Raw genomic sequence first — 15,445 nt, 5'->3', positions numbered from 1 at the left:
AGATTCATTTGCTCTCAGCTTGTGAGTCTCACATGCATACATTGCACACTTTAAAAAAAAAAACAACTCTGTGCGCTATACCCCTGGGCAGTGGAATTTTGATTTCTCAAGTGTATCAAGGATATCTGTGCTGAAGGAAAAAAAAAAAAATATTAATCAGTAACCTGGACAGCATGCAGAATTTATGGCTTTTATAGCAAGTGTCAGGTCAATGACGTGCAGCTATCTATGTTCTTGGACTTTCACACTTGCCCAGTGACCCGCACTCTCACCCAGTCACACTGGTTAGCAAATATTTATATTCCCTGTACCCTTCTGAGGATTCATTAGGAAGCACACGGGAAGAGGACAAGCAACCAGCTGCAATTAAAATATACCCTTCACTGGAAAAGAGGTTTATGGACTAACACAAGAGCCTCTCAAGAGAAATTATTTCAGGACGACAGAGATCCAGATCCTCATTTTCTCTTTTCTCTTCTGTGGCAAATACTTGGCTGAATAGAGATGGGTTGGAACAGCAACACTTCCATCGGTTTTATGTTCATCCTGGCTTTTCTATCCATTTTGAAAATAGCAGGTTTCTGGAACAGCAGCACATCCATGGTTTTAGTGTTGATCCTGGCTTTTCTCTCAATTTTGAAAACATCAGGTTTCTGGGACAACAACCAAAGTCAGAATTTTCCTCCAGGTCCAAGACCATTACCTATAATTGGAAACCTTCTTTTATTTGACTTGAAGAGACCCTACAGGACTTATCTAGAGGTACTCATTTTCTTTTCTAATGGTCCTATCAACCAAGCCCCCTAGTCCAAGATGTCAGAGAGTTTCTCCTATTGCACCCTATGTATTGCATCCATGCATCAGCCTTTAGCAAAGGACCCAGAGATGGTTATTTGAGCAGAAAATGTTGAATGCAGAATGGATTTTTTTTACTGTAATATTTTCTCCATGCATCCAGGTTTCAGCCTTCAACAACTTTCAAATTAATAACAAGTGTCCACCTTGTTTTTGTGGTAACTTAGAGAAAAAGACAACTGAATAAGGAATGATTTTGATATGTAGTGTAATCCTCTCTGCCTTCCACTGATTGATGCACCTGGAGCTGTGACTGCAGCATCTTGGCTTCACTGATTTATTAACGTTCTCAACTCTCTTTCATCTTTTCTTCCCCAAAAGCTGAAGTTATAACTGTATACTCTTAACATTCAGGACCAACCTCTGCCAAAATAATAAATCTTTCTGTTTTCTTCTAGTGCTTTCTTTACCCAGTTTATTGCAGGGCTTTGATGACTTTGAGTCAGAAGAATTCTATGAACCTGCTCCTTTCTTAAAGTTGTTTCTGCTTAGACATTAAAATTACACATCTTCCCTGCTGATGATTTTGAAAGGGGTAATTGCACCAACAAACCTGTATGAATGTTGTACCCACAAATCAAAAGACTGCTTAAATGGAATATCTGGAATATCACTTTAGCTCTCCAACACAACCCAATCGTGTTGACAAAAGCAAGTTCCACCTGTTTTCAGGCCAACAGAAGCAACATGTATCTGCTGTAATTCAGTGATTCCTTTCTGATGTATATTGGCTCTGTATATTGGTTCTCTGACTTGAGCATGATTCAGATATGGGTCGCTGCTCCTGCTATTTCAGCTGGCTGTATTTGCTTATCACTTGCTGAACATTTTGCATCTTGATGCCAAATAGATGCCTTCTGTTTCTCTCTGCAAAACCACTAGAAAATGAGTGCAGTCAGGAAACCCCCCTCTAGCTGTCAGAATAATCAGCAACACTGAGTTACATAAAAATAAATCTACCTGTTCCAGCTAAAAAGGTACCACATTGTCTCTGAGACAGATCCATGGTGCATGTAATCACATATAAAAAGTTTGAATGTATCTAATGCTAAATCCTGTCCCAGAAACAAACTGATTTATTTTTTAATAAAATAACGGTAGTGAACATTTGAACAGGCTGTTCAGGTGTAATCTGTACACAAAAGAAACACAATAGCATAGAGATAAGTGTGAAAACATGAGTCAAAAATTGAATTTACAAGGGTTTCTGATGGAAGACGGAACCCTCAGTGCAATCCTTTGCAGACTTGGGGTTTCAGCTGTTGACACCTCTGCTCCATTTAGCACAATGGAACTCTTCTCCCAACTGTGGCATTAAGTCATTATCCACCACAATGTCTGGCATATTCCCATCTTTTAAATCAAGTGCCTCTCCCTGTAGTCAGGAAAATATCTGCCACGTTAGTAACCCAGACGCAGGACTGGAAAATAAGCAGCCCTGGAAAGAGTGATGAATTTCTTTGTAAAATATATAAATCACTGTTCTCTCCTCCTGACAGCTGTCTGAAAAATATGGTCCAGTCTTCAGTGTTCAGATGGGGCACAGGAGAATTGTAGTGATTTCTGGCTATGACACAGTGAAGGAAGCGCTCGTAAACCAGGCAGATGCATTTGCAGAGAGACCTAAAATCCCAATCTTTGAAGATTTGACCAAAGGAAATGGTAAGTTGATCTTATTTTTCCTTATCAGCTTGACCTACTCAATTTTATTTTTTTTTCCTATAGACGAAGCAGGAGCTGGGACAAATCAGAGATCACAAAGGCATTGGAAATAGGGAGCAATTTCATTGACTTCAGCACACTTATTCAACTTTGAAGCTACTGACAGTGACAACAAAACAACCATAAATCTAAAAATAACCACAGCAAGAGATAATGGATAGTGACACACTTTCAGGGCATCCATGCCAGAGAAGCATTTCTAACTCTCATGATATGGCTCTGGACTTGTGTTACTTTGGACTAATCATAGAACCATGTTTTCTGAAATTCCTACTGTTGCTTGTCATTTCAGTGGTAAATAGTACTTTTAAATTCAGAATGTGACAATAGGTAGCATGTAGCACATAGAGAACTGTGAATTTATTTTAAAAAAAGGGAATAATGTCTACAGAGCTGGGTTTCAAAATAAAAATTTCGCACCCAAACTTCGTTCTAATTTAGTATAACAGTTTCATATTTATATCTCCGCAAGCTTTTGGAGAAATTCAGGAATAATTCTGTGAATATTTTAACAGATGCATCTTTTGATCATATTATTGCATAGAAACTTTTCACTTTTTTTTTTTTTTTTTTTTTTTTAACCCTCATAGTTGAGGTCATCAGTTAAATGATGTAATAATTTCAGTGAAAAAAACTGATGGTGGACGTTTTAAGACATTTGTTCCCACTTAATTTTTTCCTGCAGTCATCAGAGATCTCAGTTCAATTCCACTTCCAAACTATGATGCCCAGCAGTTTGAACTCAAATTTCCAATGTCCACTTTCTTTCAGTGACAAGTGTCCTTGAAGATATATATTCTTAAGATTTGATTAAATAAAGCTTAAATATGTATCCTTTGTGTAATAAATATATTACATAAATATTGCTGAGGATTGAAAATACTTAAGGCATAGTTAGTTGCATTTCTCCTCATCTGGATGCAATTTAACTTGTTTTAAAAATGACTGCTACTAAACATCTCCTTTCTATGCCTACAAAATTAACATCTTCTGCCACCTTGAAATGTTCTCTTGGTCTCAGGGGTTGTTTTTGCTCATGGAGAAAACTGGAAGGTGATGCGAAGATTTACCCTCACAGCCTTACGAGACTTTGGGATGGGCAAAAAGGCCATTGAGGATCGAATTGTGGAGGAGTACGGGCACCTGGCAGACACCATCGCCTCACACAAGGGTGGGTGGATCACTCATTCTTCAAATCTGTAGAATCACAGAGCTACAGAATGGTTTGGGTTCAAAAGGACCTTAAAGCTCATCCAGTTCCACCCCCTGCCATGGGCAGGGACATCTTCCACTATCCCCGGTTGTTCCCAACCCTGTCTAACCTGGTCTGGAACATCTCCAGGAGTGGGGCAACTTGTGCCAGGGCCTCACTACCTGTGAGGTTTTGTCTAACTATGCAGGGGCTTTTTGAGCCTTCTCAAGTTGAGACTTTTCTATGAAATGTGCATCAGTTTGATGACTTTGGCTCCTCTGGCACTTTTGTGTCTTGGTATGGTATTCTGACATTGGATAATAATCAATGATAGAAATCAAGCATAACAAATAAATAGCAAGATTTAATAATAAATTTACATTTACAAATTACATGAATTTATTACAGTGTAATAAATTCTCTTGTTCCTTGTCTAGGAAATCCCATTGATGCCAGCAAAATAATTAATGCAGCTGTTGCTAATATAATTGTGTCAATATTGCTTGGAAAACGATTTGACTACAAAGACTCCAGATTTCTGAGACTTCTAAATCTGACCAATGAAAACATGAGGCTTGCTGGGAAACCTTTAGTTACGGTAATGATTCACATCTATGATGCTGTTCCACTGGATGCCACAGAAAAATAGCAATACTTGTGATCAGTTTCTTCTGTTAAACAGGAAATCTGAGACTTTGAGAGATAATAGGTTTACAAGGCACTGTCTTGGATAAAATACCCTGAGACAATTTGGGAATAATGAAGTCAACAATCAAGCCTCCAGTCTCTCAAAAACATATTTAAGATACAGTTTGAAGAGTGCTAGTGAGTGAAAAATATCTTTGGATACTTGCATGTAATTTTCCCATATTCTGGACTGATTTATGTTTATCTAGGTTTTTAAAAAAGAAAATAAAATTGTTAGTGAAAGAGTTGGCTAAAACAACAAAAAAGTTGCTGGCCAACATTTCCACTTGCCTGGTGGCAGCTTGAAGCTGTTTGAGCCTGACACCTACACTACTCCTGAAAAATAGTAATTTGGGGAAAGAGTTTTACATGTATTCGGTGGTTCTTGATGAATTTTCTACCACAAATTCATCCAGTCACTTTTTCGTGTTCTAAGAAACAAAATATTAATCTTAAGTTTTTGACTTAGTATTTGCAAAGAAGGCCAAATGTTGTTAATTTGTTTCTGTAATGTTTTCAGAGCTCTGGCTGATAAACTTTCTCTAACAACTTCCACTCTCGTAGATGTACAATATCTTCCCATACCTTGGTTTCCTCCTAAGGGCTAACAAGGCTCTCCTCCGAAACAGAGATGAATTCCATGATTTTTTGCGAGTTACTTTTGTAGAGAACCTCAAAAACCTGGACAAAAATGACCAAAGAAGTTTTATTGATGCTTTCCTCATTAAACAGCAGGAGGTAACTGATTATTTTCTCACTGATTCCATCTTTTATGGTTCTGTGAAGACATTTGCAATTTTGATTCAGCCCTTACAATTACAGCTGAATTTCCTTAGGGAAGCTGTCTTTGAGAAGATACATACGAAAAAGTGGTAGAGTTGAACAGATACTTCACGCTGTTGAAGTTCCAACCTGTTTTAATCAGTGAACATTTATCCTTATTTATTTTCTTCAGACTGTATAAATATATTTACCAAGGCTGCATCTTTTTATCTGCTCTCTCTGTTGTTTCAGCTCTTCTGGCTCTTTTACTGAATGGAATCACTACCTGGGCTTTACTGGGACTTATCTGGGGTCTCTGATATGTCTGGGTTACCTTTCCCATGGGGAAAGCAACTCACTTTGCAGATGGTCCCAGTAAATACAAAGATATGTCAGCAGCCTCCCCCAGGCACAAACCCAAAGTTCTTCCTTCTCTTTCACACTTTTTCTAAAACAGAGGATTTGTATCTTAGCAAATGTTTATCTACATAACTTGCATTTTCACATGGAAAGCTTTGAGTTTTCATCCTTTTATCTCAACCACTTCTTTCAGGAGAAATCCACTACCAATGGGTATTTCCATAATGGCAACTTGCTGAGCCTGGTGGGCAATTTGTTTACTGCTGGTGTTGAGACAATTTCCACCACATTAAACTGGGGCTTTCTGCTGATGCTAAAGTACCCTGAAATCCAGAGTAAGTGATTTAATGGTAGATACTGTTATACTCAGGGTATTAGGGACCAAAGAGGAACCTGGAGGATCAACACATTAAGTCAAATCACTTAAATTACATTAAGATCAACACACTAAGTTAAAAAAAGCTGAGATTTCCAGCCAATTATTGTCTCTGTGCCCTGTGGTTCAGACCCCGTGAGGGTCACACTGGTCAGCCAGCAGCAGAACACAGAGTTCACACAGGCCAGGCCCTTTGCTTAGGGAAATCTCATTAATTAATAGGTAAAGAGCTGTCCTGTGTTGGTCAATGGTTTGGTTCCAGGCTTCCCTCAGAAACCAAAGGCCTGTGCAGATGTTAAATAGACTGTACTGAGACTTCAGGGACCTGAGAAGATTCATGGAATTGCCCTTGTCTGACTTCTCCTTTCCAGCCAATAGTACAGCATTGTTTGGGGTCAAATGGGGGTTTCAAGACAACCCTTGGGCAGAACATGGATCTTTAGACAGAAGAGATGGCAGGAAAAAAAATCTTTAGGTTTCTTGTTGGTAAAGAATCAATCAAACACTGTAATCTTGTTTACCTCCTATTATTTCTGAAACAAAAGAAACAATTTTTGGAGAATTTATGGTTCATATTATAGGTCTATTATACTTTACATTAGTAAAGCAGTCTGCGTCTCAGGGGTGAATGAGTCCTTCTACCTGAGAGTTGCTTCTTTCTTCAGAAAAGGTCCAAGAAGAGATAGAGCAAGTGATAGGGTCCAACCCCCCACGGATCGAGCACCGAACTCAGATGCCATACACAGATGCTGTCATCCATGAAATTCAGAGGTTTGCCAATATCCTGCCACTGGATCTGCCTCATGAGACTGCTGCAGATGTCACCCTCAAAGGTTATTTCATTCCCAAGGTGAGATGCCTACAGGATTGCTTCTTTTAAACATTTCTTCTTTCTGAATTTGTCCAGGAATTCATTCCCCTGTCCTATTTTGCAGGGAACCTATGTCATCCCTTTACTGACCTCAGTCCTGAAAGACCAGTCGCAGTGGGAGAAACCAGACAAGTTCTACCCTGAGCACTTCCTTGATGCCAATGGGAAATTTGTGAAGAAAGATGCTTTCCTGCCTTTTTCAGCAGGTGCTTTCTCTTTTACATTTACACAAGACATGCACAAAGATGCTTCTGTGCATTTCCTGCTTCATTTTTCCATATCCCTTTTAAAAAGTCACAAAAAATATCAGCTGGGTCAAGATTTCATATGGTGTGGCAACAAGAGGGAGTTGCCATAGAAACCCCCAAATTCTGTGTAAAAACAAAGGACAGCAGGGGCTTGCCCAGAGTGTGATGCTCACCTGAATTTACATGCCTGCACCATTTGCCAAATCATGGGAGATCCTAACCTTGCTGCTTCTCTGGCATGTCCCCTGCTTTGCAGGCTCTGTAATTCTCTTTTTAGGTTCCCATACATCAGTCTCTGGCTAATTTATTTATCATATCTTCAACACTCTCAATTTTTTTATCAACCCTATTTGTATATTTTCAACTCTGTACGATCTTTGAATAAGATTTTTCTTGTCATACTCACCATCCAGTACACCTTTTTTTTTTTTTTCTTAAGAACTTAGGACACTTCCGGTTCCCAGATCTTCTTTTCCGGACTTAAGTCTACATGTCCCAGCTGAAAGCACATCCATGGAGTGTCAGGTCTGGACATTCCCTGGAGGGCTTATTTCATATCACAGCCGTGCAACAGCTCTCCATTTTCCGCTTTTTGTCACACAAGGGTTTTAAACCCAAATTTTAGTTCAGGTTTTTGTTAGTTCTGGCCTTGAATCATCATGCTATGAGTAAGGCAGTTCACTAGCTACTGGATTTGGCAGAACTTATATTTATTTTTGAATATCCATAGCATATCTCCTCCACCTTGCTTCTTAGTCCCACTCTGGCCAGCATTTGTGAATCTTCAAGGAATTTGCTGACAAATTTTAGTATTAAAAAATTGCCTAGGAGTTGACTAATAGACTTAAAGTCTAGACTAAACCAGTTAGTTCAGGATCCAAAAATTGGGCCAAGTAGAGGAAAAATGTGAAAATTAAGTAAAAATTTGGATTTTATTGAAAACTAGAGTTAAGGAATTCAGACTACATTTCCATATATTTCTCTCCAAATGCAAGCATTTAGACAAAGGAAAATAAAAACCCATCACCAGCTGGCTTTGGTATGATGCCTCTGAAGATCAAAATCCTGTCTCTCTGATAATTTGTATCCAACAGACTTTTAAAATCTACTGTGTTCTTTATTCATATCTAGGATATAACATTTAAATGTTCTGGATTCCCACTCAACTTTTTCAGATCAAGAGTTGATAAAAGAGGGGGGGGGGGGGGGGGGGGGGGATAGTTTCCAGTACTGAAGAAGCAGCTCTCACTGATTTTCTTGTGGTCCTTTTGCATTTTGTTCCAGGGCGGAGGATCTGTGCTGGGGAGACTCTTGCTAAAATGGAGCTCTTCCTCTTCTTCACCAGTCTCCTGCAGAGGTTCAACTTCTGCCTTCCACCTGGAGTTTCCAGCTCAGACCTGGACCTCAGCCCTGCCATTTCATTTAATGTCATCCCCAAACCCTATAAAATGTGTGCTGTAGCACGTTCCTAGAGCTCTAATCAGCATCCATTTCTAAATGTTTCTAAAATGTTTAAATTATCCTTTCATTACATCTGTTTTCTTAATTCTTTGACCAAAACAATCCATATTTCAATTACGGTTTCCAGTAGTTCTAAACCAAAGTGGTGTTCCTTTGTTTTTTCTTCACTGGGAGAGGACATAAATGGACCAGAAATGTAATGCACCCCCCATCCCTGAGTGGGCATTCCTGCATAAGGAAAAGGGTTTCAGCTTACCTGAAACATGTAAGGAAACCAAACTAGAAAATTCTGTGTCTTCCTCTTTGTAATTGACTCAATGCCAAGAGAGAAGCACCTGTTGGACCTTGTCACTGTCCTTCAAAGTCTGTACCTTTCCCCACTGGCAATTAGCCAGTAGAACCCACCTAGACTGTTAAATAAAGAGACTACACAAAGGAACCAAAGGGCTTTCAGGACTGCCTTAACAGTGTTAGAATGCTCTCTATGCTGTGTTCGACCTGCATTTCTGTATCTGTTTATTATTTCCATTGATTATTAAAACCTTTTATTTTACAAAGCATGTCTGGAGATGTTGGTTACCTATATGATTTAAGCCATTTTTCCTAACAGGGTTGGACCCTCGGAGGTATTGGAAACCCCAATACAGAAGTGTGAAGTAATTGGTGGCTCATGGATTGATCTCTTAGTTCACCTAATCTGGGCTAAATAATACAGACCTTCAGCTTTCTTATTCTTGCTGCTATTTTCACTGAGTGTTTGTTGAAAGCATATCCCAAAAAATACTCCCAAGTCCAGGTTCTTCCCAAAAGACATGCGAACCACGAAGCTGTGCTCAGGTCGTACAAGGAGATAAATGTGGGATGTTCAGAGTTTCAGGCTGTCAGAGGAGAAGGGCTTTTTGACCTTGGCAGTCAGCTGGGTTTGAAGATGGGCTGGATATCTTGATGTTCCCCAGTGCCTCAGCTTCTTCCCTTGGCTTTTCTCCCTACTCCTTCCATTTCCACATGCAAAAAAATCACAGTTCTGTACTTGCTGTGGATCACTTCTGAGGAAAAACCTAAAGCAAAATTGACCTGAATCCAGAGGTTCATTCAGATTTTCCTAGAGTATTCCTTAAAAGGATAAACTCAGTAAATAAAGTATACACACATGAGAAAATGCCTTACCTACTTAAAGCCAAGTTTCTGAAATTGAAGTTTCGGGTGCTCCCAGGTCAAACCACACAGCTATGGTCACAGCTCCACACACACATATCAACAGTGAACCTTCTGAAAGAGGCTCTAATCTCATCAAAACCAACAATCCGATCATTCTGCAACTCTGTCCAAGAGTATCCACCATCAAGTTGAGCTAAAACCACCTAATAAACGTCTGGATTTATGCTCCCTGGTTCATGGTGCCCTGTTTAGGTGTGCATGACAACCCCAAAGCAACAATACCCACAGCCAGCCTATCATAAACCACCCAGCATCAGGGGGGGAAAAAATAAATTGAAGTAATTATGGCTCGCCTCTGTAACTATCCAGAGCTGAAATGCAGAAGCTCATTCTTCAGTTACTATTTCAACTTCTTTGTGTGGAAGCTGAATCTGACTCCTACTCACTGCCCACCTCCACACTTTCTTTCCAAAATAAAAAATTAAAAAAGGAAAAGGTCTCTATCTGGGTCAGGAAGTTCAAAACCCACACAGTAAATCACCCTTAATGAAAGCAAAGGAGTAGATCTTTACTTAACCTTTCCCTGGCATGCAGGAAAATTTTTAATCCATACTCTCAATTAAATTATTTTGGGGAAAGGGTTATATCAGTAAATGCTCCCCTAGCCAAGTGATCACAAATTTGAGACATATTTCTAAATAATTTTATTTCTTTTCCTGTGATTCTGTATAAAGCAAGTACTTAGTCTATTTTTTCTGATCCTACATGGTTTAGGTACAGGTTCATTCCAACTTGAGATATTCCATGATTCTAACTCCATAGAGGCTTTCAAGCCCTCATAAAAGAGAGACAATTAGCTTTAATCTCATTAAGAGTGGCAGCAGCTTGTAAATAGAAGAACAACAGTTTATGAGGCAAGTCAGTGTAAAGAGAACTGCTATCTTCCAGCAGGGTATTTATCCTGAGAAAGTACTTTATGTTGTTTGACATTGGTTTTTGCATTAAGTAACAAAAAGGTAAAAACAATTTTGTACATTTGATAAAAATTATTCACTGTTCTTCAATTGAGGGCTTTTTATTAAAAAATAGTAAGAAAGTTGAACAGATTTACAAATGAGTATTAGATAAGCTTATTTTTACTGCCTGTTTCAGGTTTAAACTCCCAAATGCGAACTACTTTGGTAAAAGACACTGCCTTCAGTGATTTACAGATATAGAAGGGCAAATATAATGGAACAGTTCCCTTATTCTGGAAAAATAACCCCGGATCTATTTCCCTCCCTTCTCCTAAGACAGGATACATCATCATTAGAAGTCACCACAGGTCAAAAAAAAAAAAAAAAAAAAAAAAAAAAAACAACAACAACAAAAAAAGAAACATTACAGATGACTTAAATCATTTGAGTCCCAAAATGTAAAATGTATCTACAGATTTATATACCAATGTTAATAGAAAATGTTTTAACAGAAATTCTGCAGTCATTACAGGAAGGCCATTAGGAAGAAGGCAGTTTCCCAGCTCAGCACGGAGACTCCACACATTCTGCCTTCTCAAAGCAAATCCACCTTCTCATAGCTCTTTTCAATGAGGGTTAACAAGTTCTTCAAGTCAGCTGACTGCTGAATAGCATTCATATCCTTTAAAAGGCCCTTCTGATTCTTTATCTTCAAAATTTCCTCCTAAAGAAGGAATGATAGATAACAAATAAAAAAGCAGCTTTTGTCGAGTGCAACAGGAATTTCACTTTCATGCAGACCAGCTACAGCTAAAACAAAAAATATTCAAAGTCATAGAATGAGTCCTCCCTCCAGCAGTTATAGATATATTTCAGAAATTACAAGCTCCCCAGGACCATAGGGCTTCCTGGAAAAGACATGCAATGTCTTAAATTATAAGATCACAGGATGGTTTGGGTTGGAAGGGACCTTAAAGACCAACTTGTTCCAACCCCCTGCCATGGGCAGGGACACCTCCCACAAGGTTCCACCCTCCCCAGGTGCTCAAATCCCCATCCAACCTGGCCTTGAACACTTCCAGGGATGAGGAGTTTTTTAGTATTTTGTCCTGTTTTTGAGAACTATTGTGCTTATGTTTAAATCTAAAAAAAAAAAAGGAAAATGAAAACCTATTCAAATTTTCTGAATTTTCAGAATTGCTCCCTCTGGAAGAGGTTAAGGGATAAAAGTACATTCTATTGCCTTCATCCTCATAACCAAAGTGTCTCTGAAAAGATAAGTATATATTCCACACTCACCTGCAAAGTGGGTGCCTGCAAACTGCTCTTGGGGAGTTCTGGGAGGTGGAGTGTTCCACTGCCGTTTTCCTGGAATACCTAGAAAAAGAAAGAGTGAAAAAACAATCCAAACCCCCAAATATCAGGCACACAAGTAGGAAAATAACCTGTCATTATCTAGCTTCTGATACCAAATGTCTTAATTCTGCAACTGAAGCTGGAAAGATTATGAAGATCCATTCCCAAAGGCAAACGATGCCTTCCTTAAACGACACTGCCTGAGAAACAGTTCCTCTGAGAAAGCTCTGGAAGTCAGCCCATTCCTCTAGGTTACAGGAGTACACAAGTATTTTTGAGAAATACCTTCCTGGCTTCTTTTTCATCTTCCTCTAACTGGTTCTTCAGCACCTGGATTTTGTACTGCAGTTGCTGTATTTTTTCCTCAATGCGCTCTGCTGATTGTTCCACTTCAGTTATTTCTTCCTAAAATGAAACAGACATAAAGAAAATGTACTTTAGAGATAGTGAGTCTTTCCCAGAGAACACAGAGTCACTGAAAAAAACACTCAAAAAGAGACAGAGCTTTGCAGCAAAAGTGTGTGACAATGATGAACGCTGGACACTCCTCCACCACAGCACAGGCACTGCCAGCAGTGTGGTCAGGTCATTTCTTCCCTTCCTTGCTTTTCATACCTGCAGTTGTACCAAAGACTCCTCGTTTGTCTCAAGCATTTGTTTCTCCGCCATTTGAAGGCTCAGGATATTCTTCAGGTTGCCCAGCTTCCCTGGAGGCACCTTTAAAGACCTGAAACTTCTCAGCACCCTTTAATTACAGGAAAAGGAAAGTATGGTTTGTTTGGAGTTCTTCGTAAAGCAGAAAGAAAATTCTGGGGAAAAAATAATCTCACTTTAGCTTTATACTTAATTGATGCCAGTGAAGTAAAAAGTTGCAAACAGGAAGAAAATCTGCCTTGAATTGTTTTCCAAAATCATGTGGAGTATGTGTCCAAGGAAAGAACCAGGAACAAGAAATCCCAATATTCTCATGTTTGCTATTGCACTGACCTTCTGTGGTTTATATTCCCTTGGCCTCTACATTCCCTGACTCTAAATTGACATTGATTATTATTTTCCCAGTTCTGACCCTTCTGCTTTTCAGATTAAGTTCTAAGAGGAGGACTTTTAGCTGCTTCCAAATGATGATCATTTTATGTACTTCATGTAACATGATATATAGCTTTAAGTCAGAAAGAGAGTGTGAGTGTTTTAGCTCAGCCTCAAAGCGTGGTACAAAACAACTGGGTAGAAGAAATCTCTCCCTCTTTTTTTTTTTTTTTTTTTTTTTTTTAAATTTATAATTTCATACCTTTCTTTCAGTACATTGAGATGCTTCTGAACATCACCTTTTCTCTCCCTTTGTTGGGACAAAACAGATCTGGAAAGAAAATAAAGGCAGAATTCCCATCAGAAAACCTGCAAGCACTGAGAACACATGAAAAACCACACTGACTTCCAGCTCAAGTAATAGTATTATTTTCACTATATTCCTTGTGGAAACAAAGAAGAACCACCAGGATATTTGGCACTTACAGTACTACTGAATCCACTATACTTTCCAGGAACAGTCTACTGTTCTCTGAGAGAGGCTGCCAAGTTCCTATTGTAGCACTGGACAGCTTCACCTTTTTTGAAGAACCATTTTCTCCTGTTATCACAAAGGAAAAAAGGGAGAGGTATGACTTGTCAAACCTGGACAGACAGCTTTGTGACTCAGCTCAGTCAGACCGGAGTCAAAGGAGTAAAACAGTTCAGATTTAATAGGAAAGAATAGGACCCTACCTGCAGGGGAATAGTCTTTCAGTTCCTTAACTTCCCTTGTGACTGTCTGAGGGACCTGCTGAAGGGAAAATGTGGCAACTTTGAGACATCCTCTACTGTGCAATCATTCATCTACTCCTATGAACTCACTATGCCAGTGTCTGACAGAAGTCTTTGACACTGACCACAAAAGAAAAACCTTTATTGAAGACTGCTCAAAAGAGCTCTTCACACTGGGCATTTCCTCGAGAGGACTATTCTTAGTTAATGAATTATTCTCTATAAATTCCAGTTTAAAAAATGAGAAAAAAAAAAAAAAAACACAAAAACGCTTTCTCCTTTTCCCCACCCCCCAGTTACTTTTCTACTTTGTTTGATCCAAAATAATGAATACCTTTCTTTTTTGACCTTGTTTACTTCCTTGTTCATCTGCTCCCTTTTTTTTTCTGAGAGGTCCTTGTTGATTTTGCAATTTAAAAGGATTTTTTGCTGATTTCCCACCAGTCGGTTTCCCCATTTTATTGGAAGATGTGTGGTGGGGTTTAATTATCTGTTAACCAATGGGAACAGGAGGAAACAAAGACAAAATTTAAATCCAGCAATTATAACCCATACAGCACAAACCATACTTTAAAAAACAAAATTATGGAAATTGGGTTCAACCCAATAAGCCTCAAATGAGCCAAAATGAGATGAAATGTTGGAGCCTAAATCCAGTAAATTTACTTAAATGCAGGACCACTAAAAAAGCACCCCCATTTGGAAGATGCCCCCATGGCAGGGGGTTATAAATAGATGATCTTTAAGGTCTCTTCCAACCCAAATCATTCTGTGATTCTATGATTTATCTTTCTAATTTTCAGCACAGTCATCCAATTACCAGAACTTTTTACTTAGCACCTAAGCACAGTGGTCTTTGATGTAGATTAAACCTACAGCTTTTCTTACTTACTATAGAGACAGAGGGAAAAGCAGTCACACAGAAAGGAGTAGCCACAAACCCCATCACCCTTCTCGTCTCTAAAGCACCACGACTCAGATTTAGTCAGCTTTTCTCTCCCCTCCTCAGGCCACTTTCCCTCACTCAGGTCCTGTCACTTCTCACCAGGCGAGTGTCGAAATTGACACCAGACAAATAAGCGCCGGCCGGGCAAGTGAGGCCTATAACAGGTAAATAAGCTCCACACCAGCTAAATAAGCACTAAATCAGGTAAGTAAGCCCTGCCTCTCCCCTCCTCCACAACTACCAATATTATGGGACACCTTTAACGGCAGACCGCAAATCGGAATGGACTACAACTGCCGGCAAGTATCGCTCCCCGCCGCCGCCTGGGATACTCACCCTCCATCGCAGTGCATGCCGGGAGTTGTAGTCCTCCCCCACCCATACCCCCTCAGACCCCCAAATGCCCGCTCCCCGGTGCTGCAGGATGGCATCGCGGATAACATCTCCACAAAACCCTTCCTCTCCTCCCGGCTCATCTCGCCGCAAGCCTCACCTTCCCGGCGCTACGTCCCGCTCCTCAGCGCCGCTACCGGTCCCGCCTCAGCCCGCGGGCACGTTACTAAACAAACCCGCGCTCCCCGCGGCGCACGCGCAGCGCCGCTCCCGCCCGCCGCGCGTGCGCGGGGGCCGCGCGCTGACGGAGGGGCTGGTGGCAGGTAACGGGGGGATCCCATCCCTGTCCTGAGCCTGATCCC

At 39.9% G+C, this 15,445-nt stretch overlaps 2 protein-coding genes across 3 annotated transcripts; one reads left to right on the top strand and one right to left on the bottom strand.

The window, feature by feature from the left end:
* The first annotated feature begins 336 nt into the window (after nucleotides 1-336).
* On the top strand, nucleotides 337-9,230 carry LOC120750137 (cytochrome P450 2K6-like). The gene is made up of 9 exons (XM_040058385.2): nucleotides 337-762; nucleotides 2,355-2,517; nucleotides 3,599-3,748; nucleotides 4,207-4,367; nucleotides 5,021-5,194; nucleotides 5,772-5,913; nucleotides 6,620-6,804; nucleotides 6,890-7,031; nucleotides 8,358-9,230. Exons 1-9 carry the CDS (start codon nucleotides 505-507, stop codon nucleotides 8,543-8,545), a joined length of 1,563 nt encoding a protein of 520 aa, XP_039914319.1. The 5' UTR covers nucleotides 337-504; the 3' UTR covers nucleotides 8,546-9,230.
* Nucleotides 9,231-10,372: 1,142 nt separating this feature from the next.
* CENPQ (centromere protein Q) lies at nucleotides 10,373-15,335 on the bottom strand. Of its 2 annotated transcripts, none has more exons than XM_040058596.1 (9): nucleotides 15,244-15,335; nucleotides 14,139-14,294; nucleotides 13,766-13,823; nucleotides 13,517-13,631; nucleotides 13,293-13,361; nucleotides 12,620-12,749; nucleotides 12,290-12,409; nucleotides 11,948-12,025; nucleotides 10,373-11,372 (listed from the first exon to the last, which is right to left on the bottom strand). In XM_040058596.1, the coding sequence occupies exons 2-9, from the start codon at nucleotides 14,259-14,261 to the stop codon at nucleotides 11,244-11,246; spliced, it is 822 nt and encodes a 273-aa protein (XP_039914530.1). In that variant the 5' UTR covers nucleotides 14,262-14,294; nucleotides 15,244-15,335; the 3' UTR covers nucleotides 10,373-11,243. The 2 variants fall into 2 exon arrangements, with proteins under 2 accessions (XP_039914530.1, XP_058275788.1); XM_058419805.1 differs by having other exon boundaries at nucleotides 13,766-13,820.
* Between the last annotated feature and the right edge of the window lie 110 nt (nucleotides 15,336-15,445).

Source organism: Hirundo rustica, chromosome 3, assembly GCF_015227805.2.
Source record: "Hirundo rustica isolate bHirRus1 chromosome 3, bHirRus1.pri.v3, whole genome shotgun sequence".
Taxonomy (NCBI): domain Eukaryota; kingdom Metazoa; phylum Chordata; class Aves; order Passeriformes; family Hirundinidae; genus Hirundo; species Hirundo rustica.
The sequence above is the reverse complement of the archived record's forward strand: the minus strand, read 5'-3'. Positions and strand labels throughout refer to the sequence as shown.

What these genes read in the sequence shown, in the direction of transcription:
- LOC120750137 (XM_040058385.2), top strand. Translation starts at nt 505, where the DNA reads ATGGGTTGGAACAGCAACACTTCCATCGGTTTTATGTTCATCCTGGCT. An exon ending in TCCTCATTAAACAGCAGGAG is followed by an intron (nt 5,195 to 5,771) that starts GTAACTGATTAT and finishes CACTTCTTTCAG; the next exon opens with GAGAAATCCACTACCAATGG. An exon ending in AAGGTTATTTCATTCCCAAG is followed by an intron (nt 6,805 to 6,889) that starts GTGAGATGCCTA and finishes CCTATTTTGCAG; the next exon opens with GGAACCTATGTCATCCCTTT.
- CENPQ (XM_040058596.1), bottom strand. Translation starts at nt 14,261, where the DNA reads ATGGGGAAACCGACTGGTGGGAAATCAGCAAAAAATCCTTTTAAATTG. An exon ending in AGTCTTTGGTACAACTGCAG is followed by an intron (nt 12,410 to 12,619) that starts GTATGAAAAGCA and finishes GTTTCATTTTAG; the next exon opens with GAAGAAATAACTGAAGTGGA. An exon ending in TGCAGGCACCCACTTTGCAG is followed by an intron (nt 11,373 to 11,947) that starts GTGAGTGTGGAA and finishes TTCCTTCTTTAG; the next exon opens with GAGGAAATTTTGAAGATAAA.